Source organism: Triturus cristatus, chromosome 5_2 (assembly GCF_964204655.1).
Source record: "Triturus cristatus chromosome 5_2, aTriCri1.1, whole genome shotgun sequence".
Lineage (NCBI taxonomy): Eukaryota > Metazoa > Chordata > Amphibia > Caudata > Salamandridae > Triturus > Triturus cristatus.
The window spans coordinates 451,200,249-451,222,059 of record NC_140588.1 but is presented as its reverse complement, the minus strand read 5'-3'; the positions used below and the strand labels follow the sequence as shown (position 1 = coordinate 451,222,059).

The following is a 21,811-nucleotide window of genomic DNA, read 5'->3' as shown; positions in this document are numbered from 1 at the left end:
GTAGTTCTGTTTTTTGTGTCCCTTAAGGAGTCAAATGAAGGCCAACCACTTGATCCCTGGAGAGAAGTTCCAGTCCCTGGGTGCCAGCAGGATTCGAGAGTCTTTGAATCTTTAAGTTAGTCCTCTTTTTCCAGCAGGAATCAAGACTCCTCTTTGAGCAGAGCCTTTTTCTTCAGATTGAGGCTTCTCAGTTTGAGGAAAGTTCAGATCCGGTAGTGGTTGAGATGCCCGATTTATTCTGTGCACTAGCCAGTGATTGAACAGATTTTACCACCCAATCCTAACTATTTTCTCACAGTCCCCCAACTCCTTTTGCATTGCTTCCTCTTTGCCTTACTGTACAATTACCCAGGAGTCCATGTTTCAAGATGGTAGAATCCAGCTGCCATAACCTGCCACCAGCTCTTTAGCCTCTCACCTATTTAGGTGAGCTCTTATCCTATTTGACACAGTGAAAACTGGTTCTCTACCCTACTAAGACTGGAGCCTGACTGTCTGGGAGGGTCCTTTGGAATTAACAGGAGAAGCCCTACCTAGTATCTCCAAGTTACAAGATGTTGTTCTAATGCTGCTCTCGTGTTGTCAGTTGTTTCTGTTCACTCACAGATAGCTAATCCCTGCTGTGTGGTCAGCAGTTAACACACATCTGCTCTTCCTAGGCGCAGAAATGGACTAGTGTCATCTGAGCTGGAGTTGTTAACTCTCCCATCCAAACATGTGTATTCCAGTACCTGGAGGTGGGAGGAGTGGGTGAACTTGTTTAAGCCAGTTACTTTTCAATGTAAGTTTTCAAAAATCTTATTTCGCCATTAAATTACCTTTTGAAAACTGGGTAGAAAATAATAGGTAGCCATTATTCTAGTATTTCCCTAAACAGCAAATGAAATAAAGATTATAATCCAATCTAGGCCTGTTCACGGAAAGGTCTAGCGAAGCCTACACAATTAAATAGTATTGGGTTTTATTTCGGTGTGAGCGCACACTAACCCTAATATGTACTGTGCCCTACTTATAAAAATGAGCACCCTACACTGCGGGCTTACAAGACTTACTTAAGGGGTGACTCATGAGTATTTATAAAAATAGGCTTTTCCCACATGACAAAGGCACTTTTCCATGCCATGTGTGGTCCTTCTGGCAGACATGTATTTTTGTCTTATATGTGTGTGATGTAAATACACATTACAACCCACATATGACATTTAACTTCCATGCCATAGGTGCAGTTTTTGTGCTGTCTAGAATGATCTGTTAAATAGACCAATTGGGTGAAACCAGTTTTACCACTACAATTTTAGGACCAGAGCACATACCCTGCGGCACTGATTAGCAGTGTGACAGGGCTCAAATAGGGTCCAAGTCAAGACGAAACAGCTTGCTCCCACCTCTAAAACATTGCTGTATCCTTTTTCGCTCTGAGTTAGAGACAGAATTAACTACTCATCAGCCTCATGTTTCCCAAAAAATTAATTTAGAAATACTTACTTGTATACATTCAAACAGGAGCTTTGGTCAGCCCTCTTCATCCACTAATCTGATCAGATGCCATTCACATATTTCTTTCACACATTGTAGTATACATCATGGGACAAAGAGTCAGCCCACTTCAATCCATCAAATGTCTTGCACTGTTGCAATTAGAGAACAACAAACTTGGCAGGACTATTTTCTACATGTTGAGTTTTTGTGAGGTCACATACAACCCCTCAACACCACTCAAATTATATGACTTAACCTGCCAACTTCTTTGGCCCTTTTGGAGGTCCTTAGAGAGCCCTTGATCTAAATTTAAGGCTAGATATTATAAACTACCCACCTCTTCTGGTGTGGGTCCTTTTATAGAAAACAAATTCTTCTAGGGTGTTATATCATTGCTAACCATACATTTTGTTTTAGGGATTTTAATTTTAAGATTATTCTCTTCACAGAATAATTCATTATTAGCAAGTGCTAGGAATGCCGACTTTGCATGCTCCTGGCAATGAATGTCAGGGGGAATGAATGGAATGGGAGTGAAGGGAAAATACGGGAAGGAGGATGGTTTAACCATAAAAGGCTGGAAGAGTCTATTTTGTTGAGTAGTAGTTGGCTCAGAAAGCAGTGGAATAGTCAGTTGAATCCTCAGGAAAAGAAGACAGAAAATAAGGGGATCAGGTGTATTGAAGAATTGGGGGAACTGAAAGTTTGGTAGCCATCAATGAGATCAGGACAAGGTAAAACACACACATACCAGAAAACAATCAAAGAATCACAGAAAGAAAAGATACAAATGGGAAAAGGCCTTGAACTCCACATACTAGTTGCATGACACAAGGTGAAGAAGGGCCAATAGTGACAAAAATGCAATAGTATCAGCACTAAAAATTCAATGTAAGAAACAAGGAATGTTTTTCTGCTGAGACCAGAAGATAGATGAGAATAATCACTAGCAAAAAAGGAATTGCGAGAGAATGGAAGGAATTTTAGATGGAGAGACAGAAAGAGTTGGTCTAGACAGAAGAGGGACACAATTGATTTAGAGGATCATTGTACTGAATTTAACTTTTAAGAACAGTTTAAAGAAGAGGAGATAGTGACCCAGCAGTGGGGTAAGCAGCAACAGGTCTGAGTAAGATTATGGAGGTTTGAAAGTGATGCCCATAGAACTATTGTAGAGAGGAAAAATGAAAATTATTGGGCTGCATCTTGCCATCCTTCATTGCACGGCGCAATCCCACTTGATGTCACACGGTTAAGCTATGCCTTTTTAAAAGTGGCGAGGTCATATTGTTTTCCTTGTTGCAATTGTGTGATGGAGTTGTATGTCAAATGTGGATCACAAAACATCAATCTGCAACAGTATTGAATGCAAACTTTTAACTTGTACAATATCATCAATGTAAATATACATAAGGGAGTACAGATGTACTATTCTAGCTCCACATCTGTGCACCTTGATGATATTGTGTAAGTCGAGTTCCTACAGTTGATAGGTCGATGTTTTAGAATTGATAATTTAGTAAAACGCTGTGTGCTGATGCAGGGGTTTTGATGAAACATAAGGCTTTCCTAATTTGGCCCTCTTCCTCGTTAAAGTTCACTCAATATGGGATGGAGTCAAATATGGAAACCAGAAACAAAGATAAGAAACTCTTTTTGCATCCTACCCTTTTCCTGCAGGAAATACCTGACCATTTACCTGGAAGTTCAGTTTGTTTTTTATTACTGTTTATTGTCTTGATACTAGACCTGGATGCTGCTCTGTATCTAGCGAACTCCCCTTTCTTTTCTTTGTTTTCTTTTATGTGCTGTACAGAGGTTTTTGATCTATTGTCCTCATTTGTTCAAATCCAGAAACAAATTTGATTTTTTTATTCAGCATTCTAAATTTATCAGAGTATACCTAGCATTTCAGGGTGATATACGGAAGGCTTAGAATTATTTTTTCTTATGACATGCGAGGCCTGAGGCTCCTGCAGCTGTACGGCGCTTATTGGGGGTTGTGTGAAAGTCCAAGTACTCCATTATGTTCTAGCCTGTATGAAGTCTCCATATTATTCTAGCCTGTGTCTAGAATGACAAGAGCCCCACAAAGGTGCCTGTTTGCTCCTCTTGGGTATTATCCTGTTCTCAATATGGAAAGATGCGACCCGCAAGGAGCTTTTATCCAACCCTTTTACAGTCCATTGTCCTGGGGTCTGTGTTTTTGAGTTACATAAAATGGGATCCATAAACTGCTGTGTATGCTCAATCCCGACCAATCCTTCATTTTAGCTCCTTGGAAGTATTACTATTTTGGTGTTCAGGGATAGAAACTGCATCACTGGAATCACTCCGTTTTTATTAAGCAGACAATAACATATTCCTAGCATCAACCTCTGGGACTCTATAAATATGGTTACATGCAAAACAAATTTGATATAGCGATTTCATTGATGTCCTTAAAGAGAAACCTACAGCAGAAAGTGTCTCTCGGGTAGCCTTGTTTCACCAGAAACAAATCAATACTGCATGGCAGGACTATTTTCTACATGTTGGGTTTTTGTGAGGTCACATACAACCCCTCAACACCACTCAAATTATATGACTTAACCTGCCAACTTCTTTGGCCCTTTTGGAGGTCCTTAGAGAGCCCTTGATCTAAATTTAAGGCTAGATATTATAAACTACCCACCTCTTCTGGTGTGGGTCCTTTTATAGAAAACAAATTCTTCTGGGGTGTTATATCATTGCTCACCATACATTTTGTTTTAGGGATTTTAATTTTAAGATTCTTCTCTTCACAGAATAATTCATTATTAGCCAGTGCTAGGAATGCCGACTTTGCATGCTCCTGGCAATGAATGTCAGGGGGAATGAATGGAATGGGAGTGAAGGGAAAATACGGGAAGGAGGATGGTTTAACCATAAAAGGCTGGAAGAGTTTATTTTGTTGAGTAGTAGTTGGCTCAGAAAGCAGTGGAATAGTCAGTTGAATCCTCAGGAAAAGAAGACAGAAAATAAGGGGATCAGGTGTATTGAAGAATTGGGGGAACTGAAAGTTTGGTAGCCATCAATGAGATCAGGACAAGGTAAAACACACACATACCAGAAAACAATCAAAGAATCACAGAAAGAAAAGATACAAATGGGAAAAGGCCTTGAACTCCACATACTAGTTGCATGACACAAGGTGAAGAAGGGCCAATAGTGACAAAAATGCAATAGTATCAGCACTAAAAATTCAATGTAAGAAACAAGGAATGTTTTTCTGCTGAGACCAGAAGATGGATGAGAATAATCACTAGCAAAAAAGGAATTGTGAGAGAATGGAAGGAATTTTAGATGGAGAGACAGAAAGAGTTGGTCTAGACAGAAGAGGGACACAATTGATTTAGAGGATCATTGTACTGAAGTTTAACTTTAAGAACAGTTTAAAGAAGAGGAGATAGTGACCCAGCAGTGGGGTAAGCAGCAACAGGTCTGAGTAAGATTATGGAGGTTTGAAAGTGATGCCCATAGAACTATTGTAGAGAGGAAAAATTAAAATTATTGGGCTGCATCTTGCCACCCTTCATTGCACGGCACAATCTCACTTGATGTCACACGGTTAAGCTATGCCTTTTTAAAAGTGGCGAGGTCATATTGTTTTCCTTGTTGCTATTGTGTGATGGAGTTGTATGTCAAATGTGGATCACAAAACATCAATCTGCAACAGTATTGAATGCAAACTTTTAACTTGTACAATATCATCAATGTAAATATACATAAGGGAGTACAGATGTACTATTCTATCTCCACATCTGTGCACCTTGATGATATTGTGTAAGTCGATTTCCTACAGTTGATAGGTCGATGTTTTAGAGTTGATAGTTTAGTAAAACGCTGTGTGCTGATGCAGGGGTTCTGATGAAACATAAGGCTTTCCTAATTTGGCCCTCTTCCTCGTTAAAGTTCACTCAATATGGGATGGAGTCAAATATGGAAACCAGAAACAAAGATAAGAAACTCTTTTTGCATCTTACCCTTTTCCTGCAGGAAATACCTGACCATTTACCTGGAAGTTCAGTTTGTTTTTTATTACTGTTTATTGTCTTGATACTAGACCTGGATGCTGCTCTGTATCTAGCTTTCTTTTCTTTGTTTTCTTTTATGTGCTGTACAGAGGTTTTTGATCTGTTGTCCTCATTTGTTCAAATCCATAATAAAAATATGTTTTTTTTATTTAGCGTTCTAAATTTATCAGAGTATGCCTAGCATTTCAGGCTGATATACAGAAGGCTTAGAATTATTTTTTCTTATGACATGCGAGACCTGAGGCTCCTGCAGCTGTACGGCGCTTATTGGGGGTTGTGTGAAAGTCCAAGTCCTCTATTATGTTCTAGCCTGAATGAAGTCTCCATATTATTCTAGCCTGTGTCTAGAATGACAAGAGCCTTACAAAGGTGCCTGTTTGCTCCTCTTGGGTATTATCCTGTTCTCAATATGACGAATGGAAAGAGGCGACCCGCAAGGAGCTTTGACTAAAGCCTTTTATAGTCCATTGTCCTGGGGGTCTGTGTTTTTGAGTTACAGAAAATGGGATCCATAAACTGCTGTTTATGCTCAATCCCGACCAATCCTTCATTTTAGCTCCTTGGAAGTATTACTTTTTTGGTGTTCAGGGATAGAAACTGCATCACTGGAATCACTCCGGTTTTATTAAGCAGACAATAACATATTCCCAGCATCAACCTCTGGGACTCCATAAATATGGTTACATGCAAAACAAATTTGATATAGCGATTTCATTGATGTCCTTAAAGAGAAACCTTAAGCAGAAAGTGTCTCTCGGGTAGCCTTGTTTCAATCAATACTGCATGGAAATGTCAACCCTTTTACACTTGTAGCTTTGTTTAGTTGAATCCGCGATGCCACCCTTCATTGTCATACTCACATGAATCATATCTGTGCAGATACATTCTAGGGCTTTCACTTGTTTTACTATCATTGCGCCAGATAAGAGTTTGATGTCACTTTAACATACTGTGAAATGCAGCAAAATACTTACCTTACTCACTTTGAAGAACTTCACCTGCCACAAACCAGTCCAATGCAAATCTCTTCTAGATCTGTTGCACAAGGCATCTGGAAAATGCTGTGCTGTGCCTGAATCAGGGATTAGTTTTTCTAGATGATGGCTCTTGTTGAGCTCCTGTTCGGAGACTATGTTTGCCACATACGAAAGGTGACCCCTCGCTTTGATTGGGTTGTAGTGTGATGCTCCTTTTTAGATTGCTGTATTCACTTGGCACACGTCCACTCATGTTCTGGTATTCTTGTCCATTGTGTTCTTTGGTCACAGTACTACTAACACTGGCAGTATAGGTTCTGGCTTAGATTCAATGGTATCCTGGCCCTCCAGGTTGTGGATTTCTATTTTGGCCTTGCGTTTGGATGCTTCCAAAGTCCAAGACACTGTGTTTTATGTTACACTCCTAACATGCACACTTTCTCCAGTTTTTCATACTAATCGTAGATGTGTGATGTGGTTGTGAAAACCAGTGAGAAAGTTTCTGAATAGCCACAATCGTATGATTTTGTTGATTCTGTCATCCTGGCCTCCCTTAGAAACATTCATGTCTCCAACACCTACCTTAACATATTTTTCAGAGTACTTTTTATGTACGAATCCAAATGTCTATAAATACTGATTCTGTTGATCAATATCTGCCATTTTCGCCCAGGTGCCACTTTTTGCACACCCGACTTAAACTTAGGTGTGTATAATGTGTACCGAATTGAGCTGTAAGTCACTAATATGACAAAAGTTACATTCACTTTACCCCTGATGTATTTTTTCTGAATCCCATACATACTTTAAAATCATCCAGAAGATGGCATATTCATACAATTCCTTTGGTTGTTTCCAGTTTGTAGAAAAATGTCTACTACACAAGTAAGTTTCTGTCTGAGTATTGATGTAAATTGCAATTTTCATGAAGGGCATCATTTAGTAATATTAAATATCATATTGTTTAGGTTATATGTTCCTTGAAAGAGTTCAATGACTACAGGCAGTACCTGACAACAATGAAGTTAGATTTCGAAAAAAGCTACCTAAGGGAGCAGGTAAGTGTTTTAAAATTAAAGACAACTCACTGCTTTAAAGAACACTGCATCACAAATTCATTAACCATCCACTTAGCTTCCTCTCCTACAAATTGTCAGCTTTTTGTTGTTTATATTTCTTTATTAGTTTTAGGATAAACATACAACGTACAGAAATGATATACATCCTATATTCACGGCTTGTATTCTGCCAGACGGTGAGCTAACATAGGACCGCAAAACAAAGGAATCACAAACACAAAAAACGACAAACCCAGCCCTCCTCCCACCCAATTTTCCCTTCTCCCTCTCTTTAAAGGCTCAAAACATAATAAGTGGTGTGTGTCACAAGTGCACAACTCGGCCCAGATTGTCTAATCCTATGTATCTTGAGTTGACCCTTCTTCCAAAAGTACACTCTGCGGTGGGTCTACCAGGCTTAACAGTCTTAAATATCTCGGGCAGGTAAGTTTCCTGAACTCCGAAGTTATCAGCGATAATAAGGGCTCCCACAAGTCCTGGAAAGAGGCCCCAGGGTCAGCAAGCGAGAGAGAGATGTTTTCCATCCCAAGAATCCCCCACAGTCTATGCAGCCATCCAACGTGAGCAGGTGTGGTTGTTTTCCCCCAATGGGATAAGACATTCTGTAAGGCCGCCCCCAGTGCTAGTGCCATCTGCTTGCCCCTCCGTGATCTAAGTGGGAAAGTGATAGGATTGGGCAGGCCTAAGAGTATGTAGGACGGGAATCGAGGTATTTGGGTATTAAAATGAGTATCAATATCATCCAGTACCTGTTGCCAATAATGTGATATTTGGGGGCAGTCCCATAATAGGTGGGTTAGGGTGCCCAGTGATCCGCAGGCTCTCCAACATAGAGGACAACATGTAGGATTACCACTAAGCCGTTGGGGTGTCAGGTACCAGTGCGTTACTATTTCCTTTGCCGTTTCTATGTTAACTACACTACGCACAGAGTGACGGGCCCTGTAGTAAATATACAGCCATTCCTTCTGTGAGAACCCCCTACCAAGCTCCCCCTCCCACCTCCGCTGTCCGGGAGATTTCTCAGTGTCTGGGCTACTCCTAATGAACTTGTAAAGGTCAGTTGTCAAACGTGCGTCTGTGTGCCTTGTTAATAACCATTTTTCCAAAGGTGTGAGCGGCCTCTCTGCTCCTTTACGAACCTCTGGCTTTATTTCCCAATGTTTAGTCTGTTGGTAATGGTAGCGTTCCTGCTCTGGAAGATTATGCTGCGCCTGTAAGTCAGTGAAAGACAAAGGCCCTTCCAAATCAAAGAAGTGTCCCACGGAACGGCAGGCTTCTTTGGACCACCGAGCAAAGGCAATTGTGCCCAGTCCAGGGGTAAAGTCTGAGTTATTGACTATGGGCGTGATTGGAGACGGGAATGTTGTGAGTCCTCATGAGTTGGCCACCCTATCTTAGGACGATAAGATGGAATGGGTGACCTTTGATAAATACAAGTTGCCTGGTCTGGTTGATTTGGTGAGAAAGGGGACCTCTCATAGAGATTACCTAGCTAATGCCCTATCCATGAACAGCCAGTGCTTCTCGGATTCTGGCCGGAACCATTCAACCAACGCTCTCAGCTGCACTGCCCAGAAATATTCCTGCAAGCTCGGAATCACAAGACCCCCGTCGGTTGGAGCCCTGTAGCATAGTTCTTTATGCATTTTAGGTCGCTGGTGTCTGCAGACGAAACGTTCCATGTCCTTCTGCAATGAATGCAGCACTCCTGATGGAGGGCCCACAGGAAGGGTCTGAAATAGGTATATAATATTGGGTAGGATCGTCATTTTAATTGCTGCTATCCTACCCAGCCAAGACAATGAGTATGGCCTCCATCTGCAGAGACAGTTGCAAATCTGCCGCAGCAACACCGTGTAGTTGAGGGAGACAGTGCTCTGTATACTGGCTGTAAGTTGTCGGCCTAGGTAGGGAATAGAGTCCTGAGCCCATTGTAGGTGATACGACCGTTGGAGTGACTGTAACGTGGCTGGACTGAGGGTCAGGCCAAGAGCCTGGGACTTGTCGACATTAACCTTTAATCCAGACGCGTGTGCAAAGCGCTCAAGCTCACGCAGGCAGTTTGAGGGTGGCCACTATATCATCAGCGTAGAGACTGACCTTATGTTCTTCTCCCCCAAATCGTACCCCGAATATTAAGAGGTCATCCCGCACTCTTTGGGCCACAGGATCCATGTATATAGCAAACAAAAGTGGCGAGAGAGAGCACCCCTGCCTTGTTCCCTGTTGGATTGGGAAAGGGGCTGAGATCACTCCATTCACTTGGACTAAAGCAACTGGGTTAGTGTAACTGCCAAAAACCCAATTTATAAATCGGTCTGGCAAGCCGAAATGCCGAAGGGTTGTTTTGCGGTAGGGCTAGTGCACCCTATCAAACGCTTTCTCGGCGTCCACTGATAGTATCATGCGCTCTTCTTGGAATCGTTCAGCTTTATCTATTATATGTAGCAGGCGTTTGGTATTGTCGGAGCACTGGTGACCCGAAACAAAGCACGATAGGTCCGGGTCGATTAACCCAGGGAGGCAGGGAGAGAGTCTGTGTGCTAGGATTCCTGTGAATATTTTAAGATTCATATTAAGGAGGGAGATAGGGCGGTACAAAGCGCAGTTCCGCTTATCCTTCCCTGGTTTAGGTATAATCGTTACTAGAGCTTTCAGCATCGTGGGTGGCATGGGAGAGGATGAACCAATCTAGTTAAATACTCTCACGAGCAGTGGAGCCAATGTAGCACAGAAGGTTTTATAAAAATTTGAAGAGAATCCGTCTGGGCCCGGGGATTTGAGTGATTTGAGCTTTGATATGGCAGATATAACTTCCTCTAGGCTAATTGGGGATTCAAGGTCCTTCACCTGACTGGGAACTAACCGAGAAGTCTCCACTCCTTGTAAATACTGAGCAGGAGTCTCTTCAGGAAGCTCCTGTGCCTTGTCTAAGGACGCATAGTATTGTCTGAAGCTGTCTGCAATACCTTGATCAGTAGTTTGCTCCTGCCTGGATGGTCTATGACCATTGAAATAGTGGACGTTTGTCGCTGAGCACGCAGCTTATTTGCTAGGAGTCTCCCACATTTGTCACCTTTGGAGTAAAATGCATGACGGAGCTGTAAGGCGGCATGCTCTGCTCTATAAATATTGAGCTAAATCAAAAAGAGGAGCTACAGAGGGAAGACGTGCCAGAGCACCCTCCAATCAAATACTATTTCAACAAGCAAGAACTGGCACCACGTAGCATAATTTTCATGTAATCTGGAATGAGTGGAGGACAAATGTTTTTTATCAAAAACCTCCAGTACCCATTAAATCATATGGTATAACCCCATCCAGTGTGCTACCAATACTTAAAATTTCAAAGCAACAGAAAAGATGGAAACAAGAAAGTGAAAGGTCAGTCCACAGATTAGTTTTAACAACTTTTCTCACTCTACACACAACCTAATTATTTAAAAGGTAGGTGAAAAAATGTGTAAAGGAAGAGAAAGTATCTCACGTGCACACCACCAGAGGAGCTACTGGTTGGTTCTCACCAGCTTGCCCACGTTTATTTCATCATCGATGACTTTCTCATGAGAAAAAGAGTGATGTGTCCAGTGCAAAGAGAAAAACAAACAGAACAAAAAGGATGTGTACTGTGAAGACACTCTATGTCGGCCAATTTGAGGAACATCATTTGGACCAGCTCTTTAATCCCTTCCGGGGGCATATTTGCCTCTGGAAGAGATATATAGATGATGTGCTATGCATCTGGTCCGGTACGAATTTTTGGACTGGTTAAATTCGCTTGACACCTGTTTGAAGTTCACTTGGCAGATAAGTAGGGAGACAGCCACGTACCTTGATCTTGATATCGCTGTGGTGAATGACAAACTCAGCACTAGTGTGCATCACAAACCCACTGATAAAAATTCCCTGTTGCACTATCAGTCTTTTCATCCCAGGGCTTTGAGGGATAATCTTCCGGTGGGCCAATTTTTGAGGTACCGTAGGAACTGTTCCTCCACTTCTGACTATCTGCGGCAATCGGAGGTCTTGAGTGAGAAATTGACTCAACTATGCTACCCGAAGAAAATCATTACCAGAGCACGTAAGAGGGCCCATAATACAACTAGGGAAGCTCTGCTTGAGAGAAGTCATAAGGAACTAAAAGAAAGTCTACCTGTGGTTTTGACATTTGACCCTCTGTCTAGTAAGATCAGGCAGATAATAAAAAAGCACTGGTCACTTTTGTCTACGAGTGACTTTCAGATGCCACAGCCTAGATTTGCGTTTAAAAGAACGCAGAATTTGAAGGACAGATTAGTGCATACGAGACCGGTCCATAACAAGAGGAGCGTCACTCTTCCCCCGGGACACCATCCTTGTGGTGGATGTTCGGTGTGTGAGCTGACGGAGAAGACGACTGAAATCACACTAGGTAGTGGGAGAACCTGGTTTCTTCGTCAATTCACTAACTGTAATACATGCCACGTAATATACAGACTGACTTGCCCATGCGGGTTACATTACATCGGTCTTACGTCCAGAAAGGTCAAGGTGCGCATACAAGAACATCTAAGCACGATCAGGGCAGGCAAACTCACTACACGCCTGGTACAACATTACCATGACCATCCACATCATTTTAAATCATTAAAGTGGGTTGTCTTGGAGAAGGTGTTTGGTGATGCTGGTGATGTGGAGAAGAGATTGGCAGTGAAGGAGGCTCGCTGTATTTATTTAGAGAAGGGGGACACTGCTGGCCTTAACGACCAAATTGAGTGGAATAAGGTCAGTAGGTAGGCGATCTACCCTATGTCTAGTATGGCACCAGCGTGTGACTCAGGGTCCGCAGCAGAGGACACAAATTTATGATACATCTTGAGGGGTCTGAATGAGAGTGTCTATGTTGACACTGGCCATTGCACTTAATCCTGATTTTTATATGCATGTACGCGGTGGATATACTGACTCCCTGGCTCTAAATAAGCGGAGCTGGGTTGATTAAAAGTGTATACGCAATCAGCTTGGGGCCGAGTTACTGACTGCAGCAAGATGGCCACCCCCGTTTTTCGGTCTCCGCTTAGGGGATGATACTAATGATGAGGCTGTGAGTGTTGCTTATATGCGTGTAATACACTCAGATACTGTTGTAGGTTCTGGCCGAGTTGCTGCTTTGATGTAAATATATAGAACATCGGGGCTTGTTTATGGACTATTGTTGACCGAAATATTGTCTATCAGCATTGTCCATTGATATATAAAAAAACAGTGCTAAGATGGCCGCCATATTCTCTATGCTGCTTACACTGGATACTGGATCTCTCAGACTCTCGCGATGCGCGAATACGGACTGTTTGAAAGAAGACGCGGCGAGGCGGTAACTCGATGCTGGGTTGAGTTACCGCCCGTGTGTAAAGGTATACGGTAAGCGTAGGGATTGGAGTGGCACTATGAAGAGCTCTCTTGACGATTGAGCTGGGATATTTAATGGTGTACAGCTGCTCGATTTTTCAACATTTGGGGCACCTTGTGCACAGTTTTTAAATGTGTACTATAGGCTTTACAGCTGCTTGAGTTTCGAATAATTGGTGGATACTCGGCTGAGGTTTTAAATGTGCCGGCAGATATGCAGGTCATTGTAACTTACATCTGCTTGACTTTTCATTATTTTGGGCACTAGTTGCACATTTCTAAATGCGTTTATCAGAGGTGTACAGTTGCTCGATTTTCCAACAATTGGGGGATACTTTGCACAGTTTTTAAACGTGCAGGCCTGTGTGCAGGTCATTGCCAGCTGGTTCATACGGGAGGAGAACCAGTAATGAATGTTTGAAGCGGTTGGCTAATTGCAATAGTTATATGTGCGCTGTCCTATTTGGCTTAAACCTGTGAGATCTTATATGCACGTCTGGGTGAGGAGTAGCTGGAATGACATCTCTGGTTTTTATTAAGACACACGATGACGGTGTGGAAACTGGGGGTTTATTAGTCAATCCTCGTCATTATTATATTCTTTTCACAGACGCAGGCACTAGCAACGGGTGTGCTTCTTTGAACAGGGAGGCGAAAGCAAACAGGTTATACGCCCCTGTGACTGGTTGGGAGCTGGTATGTGGGCCCAAGGCTCCGACTAGGTAATACACCTGAGGTTAGAGTCATGGAAATCCCCATGATGATTTGTGAATATACTTTGGAGGTTTTAACTGTGGACATCCCGCTGAACTAACCAAACTTTATGTTGTCTCTTTGTGTTCGTCAGTCCTTTTTATTGTTGTGTGTCCAGGGAGGTGATTTTTGACCTCTGTAGCCCTGATGAATTTGCCACAAACTAATTGGCAATGAAACATGTTGGGTGTCATTAATAAGGTATACAACATGCTGTGTTTTTAAATAGTGGGATAGACTCCTAATCGAAATAAATAAAAGTACAATTGTGAGTCTAACCCCCTCTTTGTTTTTGTTGGTACATTTTTTGTTCTCGTCTTCACAGTACATATCCTTTTTGTTGTGTTTGTTTTTCTCTTTGCACTGGACACATCACTCTTTTTCTCATGAGAAAGTCATCGATGATGAAATAAACGTGGGCAAGCTGGTGAGAACCAACCAGTAGCTCCTCTGGTGGTGCGCACGTGAGATACTTTCTCTTCCTTTACACATTTTTTCACCTACATTTTAAATAATTAGGTTGTGTGTAGAGTGAGAAAAGTTGTTAAACTAATCTGTGGACTGACCTTTCACTTTCTTGTTTCCATCTTTTCTGTTGCTTTGAAATTTTAAGTATTGGTAGATCACTGGATGGGGTTATACCATATGATTTAATGGGTACTGGAGGTTTTTGATAAAAATATTTTGTCCTCCACTCAGTCCAGATTACATGAAAATTATGCTACGTGGTGCCAGTTCTTGCTTGTTGAAAAAGAAACTATAAATATTGAGGCCTGCTAGTTGAGCCTTTGCAGCTGTCAATTGCATCCAAACCCTGGGGCGCCAGTTCTTTGGTGTATTCGCTCCAATTCTACCACATCCGCAGAAAGTTGGTCCCTCATTTCTCTCCGTATTTTGTTATCATGCGCGGATATGGCTAGGAACTCCCCCCTGATTACCGCCTTCATTGCATCCCATAGAGTGGCAATAGGAGTGTCCGGTGTGTCATTGATGTTATAGCATTAGTGATACGCTGAACAACCGTAGGGCGTTGCAGCACCGTCTCCCTCAACCTCCACAACCGGCGGGAACAACAAGGGCTAGAGATATGCTCCCTGCCGAATGGTCTGACAAAGAGCAAGGCAGTATCTCGACTTGCTGAGTCTGCTGGGAAATAGTATCACTAGTCAAAATATTGTCAATTCTGAAGTACATCTTGTGGGGATGGGAATAAAACGTATATATTCCATGAATGTCGCGTGTCGGGACTGCCATATATCCGTCAATCCTATCTCTGCTAGGAGCTGTCCCCCTTTCTTAGTAAGGGCTCCGGTCTGTCCGTAGCGTTGGGTCGATCTATCTAACTCATTGTCATGAACGAGGTTAAGGTCTCCAACTATGATCAGTGATCTGTCCAGGAAGTCGGCTACACTGTTTACTGCCTCGCAGAGAAACTCCTCCTGCCTGAAGTTCAGGGCGTAGGCTGTGGCAACAGTGAACTCGTGTTGACCTAAGGTAAATGTATGCGCCACAAGCCTTCCATTAATTTCGGCTCATTTGGGACCTATTTTACCTTGAAATGTTGCTGAGACCAAAATGGCGACCCCTGCTGTTTTATGGGTCACAGCCATACAGGAAGTTTGCTAAATCACTAAAGTTATCTATAGGGTTGCAATCGTCACTAAGGCCTAATTCACTGGAGTACGTAATCCTATTGGGCAACCGGGATCCATTCCCTGTAGAGTTGCCTCGAGTCAGAGGTCCTGTGTACAAGGGAGGAGGGAACCCACAAAACCCCAGAACGAAACATATCCAGAAAAACATGTAACTACGAACATCATTAAAGTCCTGGGAACTCAACACCATGGAAAGGCGTGAGATGTCAGCAGGGTTCGTCCCGTCTCCCCGTCCCGCCCAGGCCCCTGTATTGATAACCAGGGAGCGTTCAATTACCAGCTTCTGCTCCAACCTCCCCCATCAAGATTGCGTGGCCCTAAGGAGCCTAATCCACACTAGCTGAGTCCTCTTCCAAGGAGGCAATGACCGCTTGTCTCTCTTTCGCAATAGTTTCAAGATCAGGTCAAAGGCCGACCGGGTAGCGACAAACTCTCTTCTAGCCTTTTGGTTCCGGGTGAACGTCTTCTTGATCCTTTTTGCGAAGACCCGTTCGGTTAGTCATCGGGTAAGCCGAGCAGCTTCTTGGGCTCCTGCAGAGAGCGGGTTTGGACCACTGTGCCCTCCCATTTAATAATCAAGCGGAAAGGATGGCCCCAGGAGTAGGGAATGTCTTTAGAACGCAAATGGGAAGTAATCGACCTTTGTTTTTGTTGGGTCGATGCAGCTAAGTCCTGGAAGAGAAGGGGCTTGATTGGTCGAAATTCAGCAGGATGTTTATCTTGGGCTTCTCGGAGGATCTTTTCTTTGAGCTGAAAGTCATGAACACTCGTGAGTATGTCCGGAGGGGGAGCCATTGCCGCTTTTTTCGGACCTATACGGTGCGTTCTGTCCAGCTTGATCCGTAGCTCTGGCAGGGCCCCTAGAAGCAGAAGAGTTCCTCCACAAAGGCTTCTATGTCTTGCCCCTCGGACCCCTGTGGAACAGCTCAGATCCAGATGTTGTTCGTCTGGGAGCGGTTTTCGAGGTCCTCCACATGCGGCTGGAGGTCCAGTTGTTCGTCACGCAGGCGGAGGTCCTCTTGCTGAAGCAGTTCTGTTTCCTCATCTCTCGTTCCAGCCTACGTCTCCAGCATATCAACTCTGTCACTGACTGAATCCAGGTCTCTCCGCACCTCCTGTAGCTCCTGGGTTATCCCTTTTTTCAGGGTATGAAGTCGTCTTTCAGGGAGGCAAATAAGGATTCTAAGAAGGCACGTGTAACCGGGCTATAAGGCTCCGTATCCTCCATATCTGCAGGACTGACAGCCAAGTACTTAAGAGACCCAGAACTTCCTGCGCCAGATCTGAGGAGAAGGTCTTTGACTGTCCGTTCTTTCTTAGATTTATTGGATGCTACCTCACTCGGTACTGCTGTTCACTTCTACACTTCGTTGAATTCAGCCAATGGGGTGGCTGCTATCTTGTGGCTCTAGCCTCCTTGCAACTGGCTCTCAGCAGTCCCTATGCAATGAGAGTTGTCTTCAGGCCCTCGATTAACCCCTGGAGCTGTGGGTAACCCCGCTGCACACACCACGAGCTCACACCAATAATCTGGATACCTTCGCTGAGGTCCCGGTCATGCAATAAATACACTGTCCCTGCTGGTATTGGCGCCACTTGCCCCTTATTAAGGGGCTCCCCTGGTCCTTCCCCAGCCCGGTTCAGACACTTGAATGAGGTGGGGGGGACTCACTTTCAATCCGGTCACACAGTCAGGTCACACCGAAAGAAGCCAGGCTTTTGGCAGTGCCCCCCAGGGGTCTGCTCCTGAAGCAGGGCCAACCAATTCTGGACCTTCACCCGCGAGATCCGACTTCCCTGCAGATCGGCTCCTGGTCTCGCAGGCCACTTCACCGCCACTGTCAGGGAGCATGGGGGGGACAAGTATCGCACACTTCTTTGGCCTCCTCCTCCAGGCAGCAACCACAACTCTTCTTCCCTCCTTCCCCAGGGGTGAGCGAGACAGTCTTCTCCAGCAGATCACGCGAAGGCCACAGGAGCGCGCTGTCAGCCCGGAGGCCCCGCTGACTCTCTACAAGAAAAATACAGCACCGGGGGTTGGGCCCCCCTGCTGAGCGATTGGTGCGGCAGTGTCTCTCGCGACATCTGTCCTTGGGGGAGTCTGGATCTCCCAACCTCAGCAAATCCCTCAGGCCCGGCCTCTTCGCTGCCCGGTTCTTGTGGCTCTGCTTCCCGCTGTCACCGGGGGTGTGTTGTTCACTCCCCTCAGGCCGCATGGTCGGAAGCCTCTCGATCGGACCCCCGCGCTGAAGTCTTCACTGTCGCCAGACCCGCGGGGAGGGGTCATCTCATGTCCAGGTGTCGTCAGGCCAAATCGCTCCCAGCGGACTGCCCGCCTTCCCAACTGCAGCTCCAGCTATGCAGGCGACTGCTCCTGAACGCCGGAAGGACAGCATGTTCGTAACCTCTCCTGGGCAAATCCACGCTCCGGTAGCGTCAGATGAAGGGAGCCTCAGTTCTGCACTACTCCCGGTTAGCTAAACGTGGCGTACATGGCGGGGCCTAGGCGGTTGCATGGAGAAGCGAGCAGGCACATCCTACTCGGCCGCCATCTTGGCCACGCCCCCCCCCCCAAGTCGTCAGCTTTAAGCTTACCTTTGACCATGTACAGTGCTCCGCTGCCTTTTGGCTCGATTTGCACTATGGAAATACCATGTAATTGGCTAGACTTGTTATAGAAATGCCATGTACATATATACATGCATACATACCATAAAAAATTAGGTTACTAGCTGAGGGGTATGAAATCCTACTGAAGCAGTAACCACTATCCTTGTCAAGGTGAAGTCACAAGTAAACCTCAAATTGCCCTGTGCTAAGACCTCTGAGTTTGGCACAGAGCAGTCAGGCTTAACTTAGAGGCAATGTGTAAAGTTTTTAGTCAGTAAGTCTAACAGTAATAAAGTGAAACTCAACACAAGAATGGTCACACACCAATTTAGAAAAATAGAGTACATTATAATCTATAATTTAATATGAAAATGACAAAAATCCAATCAGTAGAACCGGAGATATGCAATTTAAAAGATTTAAGTGGAAATAGCACTAACCGATATGAAAAACGCAGGAAGATGCAAAGGGAGTTGAATCTTATTAATCCTGACATAGTATGTATTCAGGAAACACATATTTCATGGTCGGTACGACAGAAGCTAGATGATTTGGGGTATCTTTTGTTAGTTACTTCTAAACAATCGGATACAACACAGGGAGTGGCTATCCTCGCTCGCCCCTCTATAATTAAAACTGAACGGATTTCAGCTGATACACAAGGTAGATGGGCAATTCTTGAATGTTTAATTGGCAACAAGCGCTTTACCCTCTGCACAATATATGGCCCTAATGTGGATGATGCTAATGTCTTTAATTTTTTAAATGGTGAGCTCGCTCTATGGCCTTCACCAGTTGTGTGCTGTGGGGACTTCAATATCCATTTAGATAGTAATTGGGCAGGCCCTCCTTCATCCCCATATCGGGGTCGTAAACCCAAGGTTTTCCAGGCTTTAAAGAATTTGATGGCGGACCATGGCCTCGTAGATGGATGGAATTTCTTACATCCTCAGACACCCGGCTACGCTTTTTTTTCTTCTCCACACACCAAGTTTTTCCGGTTGGATTATTTTCTTATCCCCGTTGCCTGGGCTTCCCATTGCCAAATTCAAATTTACCCTAGATTGCTATCCGACCACGCCCCGGTAACCATCTCTTTTTCTAATGTTACCACCATACGACACAATAAAACTTTCACTTTCGATAGGAAGCTTTTGCTAGACACTTCTTTTGTGTCATATATGAAAAAGTGGATCTTAGATTTCTTTCAGCGTAACCGTGGCTCAGCAGAACCCGCTGTAGTTTGGGACTCCTTTAAGGCTTGCTTTAGAGGCGAAGTCCTTAGCTTTGCGTCTCATTTACAAAAACTGCGCAAACAAAATCTGCTGCAGTTATACACTCATCTACAGAAAGCGGAATTGGATCTTATAACTAACTTACAGGCCGCTACAGATCCTAAGGATAGCCTTGATATATTAGCTCGTTGCAAGGCTGAGATTAATCTCGTTTGGGCCCAGGAAATAGCGATTAAATATCAACTTTACAGGAAACAGATGTATGAATATGGTGAAACAGTTGGGAGATGTTTAGCTCAAAGGATCCGGGCGAAAAAACAGATATCCAATATCAAGGCTATCCATAATGACCAACAGGTACTAATCCAAGATCCTCTGGCTATCATGAAAGTTTTTCATCAATTCTACTCTGAACTGTATAGCCAGCCGGACTTTGATGATATTCCATCTGATCTAGGACTTCCTACTTTAGGATGGAACAGACTTCACCCTGCCGCCGCAGAAAGATTGGATCTTCCATTCTCTGATGATGAAATTGAGCGTGCAGTTTTTAACCTACCTTCTGGTAAAGCTGCGGGCCCCGATTCCCTGCCATCAGAGATTTATAAGATTTTTTTTCAGGAACTTCGTCTCGACCTCCTGATCACCTTTCAGGCAGCTAGGTTGGGCACTCCACCTGATTCTTGGGCCGCAGCTCATATAGTCATATTCCCGAAGAAGGGGAAGCCCCCTGACCAACCCGGGTCATACAGTCCGATTTCGCTGCTAAACTGTGATGGCAAATTATATGCGAAATTATTAGCAAACCGCATGGCCCCTATCGTTGCAGGATTGGTTTCATTACAGCAACACGGTTTCGTGCCGGGGCGTGGTACGGTAGATCATATCAATCGGGTCATCGCACTTCTCGACGTCGCGCAGGCTGAGTCCAGACCCTTGGGTCTTGCCCTGCTCGACGCCGAGAAGGCGTTTGACCGTGTATCCTGGAGGTTCTTATGGGAGGTCATGACTCGCTTGGGATTTAGCTCTAATTTTCTCCGGGCTCTCCAGATATTTTATCAGTTTCCTACTGCAAGGATTTGTGCTATGGGCTTTAAATCTGAGGAGGTACAGATCAGTAGAGGGACCCGACAAGGCTGTCCGTGTTCTCCAATTCTTTTTGCTTTTTATATTAATCCCTTTGTTAAGATGCTCGAGATTAACCTTCAGATTCCCCCTTTTATAGCTCATGACGTAAAGTATAAGGTTCTCGCGTATGCGGACGACATAGCCGTTATTACATCTGATCTGAATATGGCTTTACCCTCCATCGAATTGTTAGCCGAATCTTTTGGGAAATACTCTGGGTATCTACTCAACAAATCTAAAACACAATGTCTGTGCACAGATCAAACTCTTGCATTCGACAATAGGATTACGGAAGAAGTGGTTTATTTGGGCATTAAGATTAGGCCCAATTTGGAGGAACTCCTTAATACCAACTGGACTGATATATTGGACAAATCAAAACATGCACTGGAATCTTGGCAGAGTTTACATCTTACTTTGGTTGGCAGAGTTAATTTACTTAAAATGATTATATTACCCAGAGTACTTTATTTTTTTCGTGCTGTTCCGTTATTAATCCCTAGGCTCCAAATTCGCCAGCTACAATCAATTTGTGAAAAATATTTATGGGCCCCAGGAAAAATTCGTAGAGCTTCACGCTATATGACCCTCCCTCTTGTTCGGGGGGGTTGGGGAGTACCGGACTTTGCCCTTTACCAGATGTCCTGTTTACTTTTAAGAATGCGCATCCTCCTGACTGGAGATGAAATATCTAATATGGCAGAAAATCCCTCGATCTACCATATCACTCTTGGTTCACTTGCAAAAAGCTGTCTGATCTCTAACTTTGATAGCAGTTATTACAAACACACAAGGTTCAAAACCATTATATCTGCCTTCTATACATGGAAAAGTGTCAGGAAAATGTGTAATATACCTAAATTTACAATATATACTCCATTCAGGGCTTCACACTTATTGCCGCCAATTTTTGGTGACGTAGTAGCACGATACTGGTACTCCAAAGGTATCACATGTCTTGGCGACTTCGTCTCTACTGATGGTTCACTTCTCTCTTTCGATATACTTAGAACACAATTTGATCTAGATAATAATCAATTCTTCAAATTTCTACAGATTCGGGATTTCTTACATAAACACACCACACCGCTGTTCTCAAATGATGTTATTGATGCTATTAGGGTACAACCGCCGATTGGAACTATTTATAAACATTTATTAACATATCGTACTGATGACATTGATAAAACTAATCAGAAATGGTCAAGCAGGTTAACATCTTCCCCCATTAATGTTCAAGAGTCTATTAAATTGGCCCATATTATCTTCTTTTCCGCATCATTAAAAACGCAATTATATAAAACCATTTTTAATTTATATCACACTCCGGCTGTGATGATGAAATGGGGTAACTCACCTTTATATGCTAACTCTGGTGAATGTTTTCGCTGTAAAGCTAGTGAAGCCGACTTAGTGCATGTCTTTTATTCATGCCCATTATTAACATCT

The 21,811-nt window shown here is 43.7% G+C and overlaps 1 protein-coding gene across 1 annotated transcript in view; it reads left to right on the top strand.

The window, feature by feature from the left end:
• Positions 1 to 21,811, top strand: part of LOC146823139 (uncharacterized) — a gene marked incomplete at its 5' end in the record, with an annotated part of 688,665 nt that overhangs the window by 40,538 nt on the left and 626,316 nt on the right. The window contains one exon of the mRNA XM_085606373.1: positions 7,480 to 7,569. Coding sequence (XP_085462499.1) covers positions 7,480 to 7,569 — 90 coding nt within the window. The remainder of the gene's footprint in view (positions 1 to 7,479; positions 7,570 to 21,811) is intronic.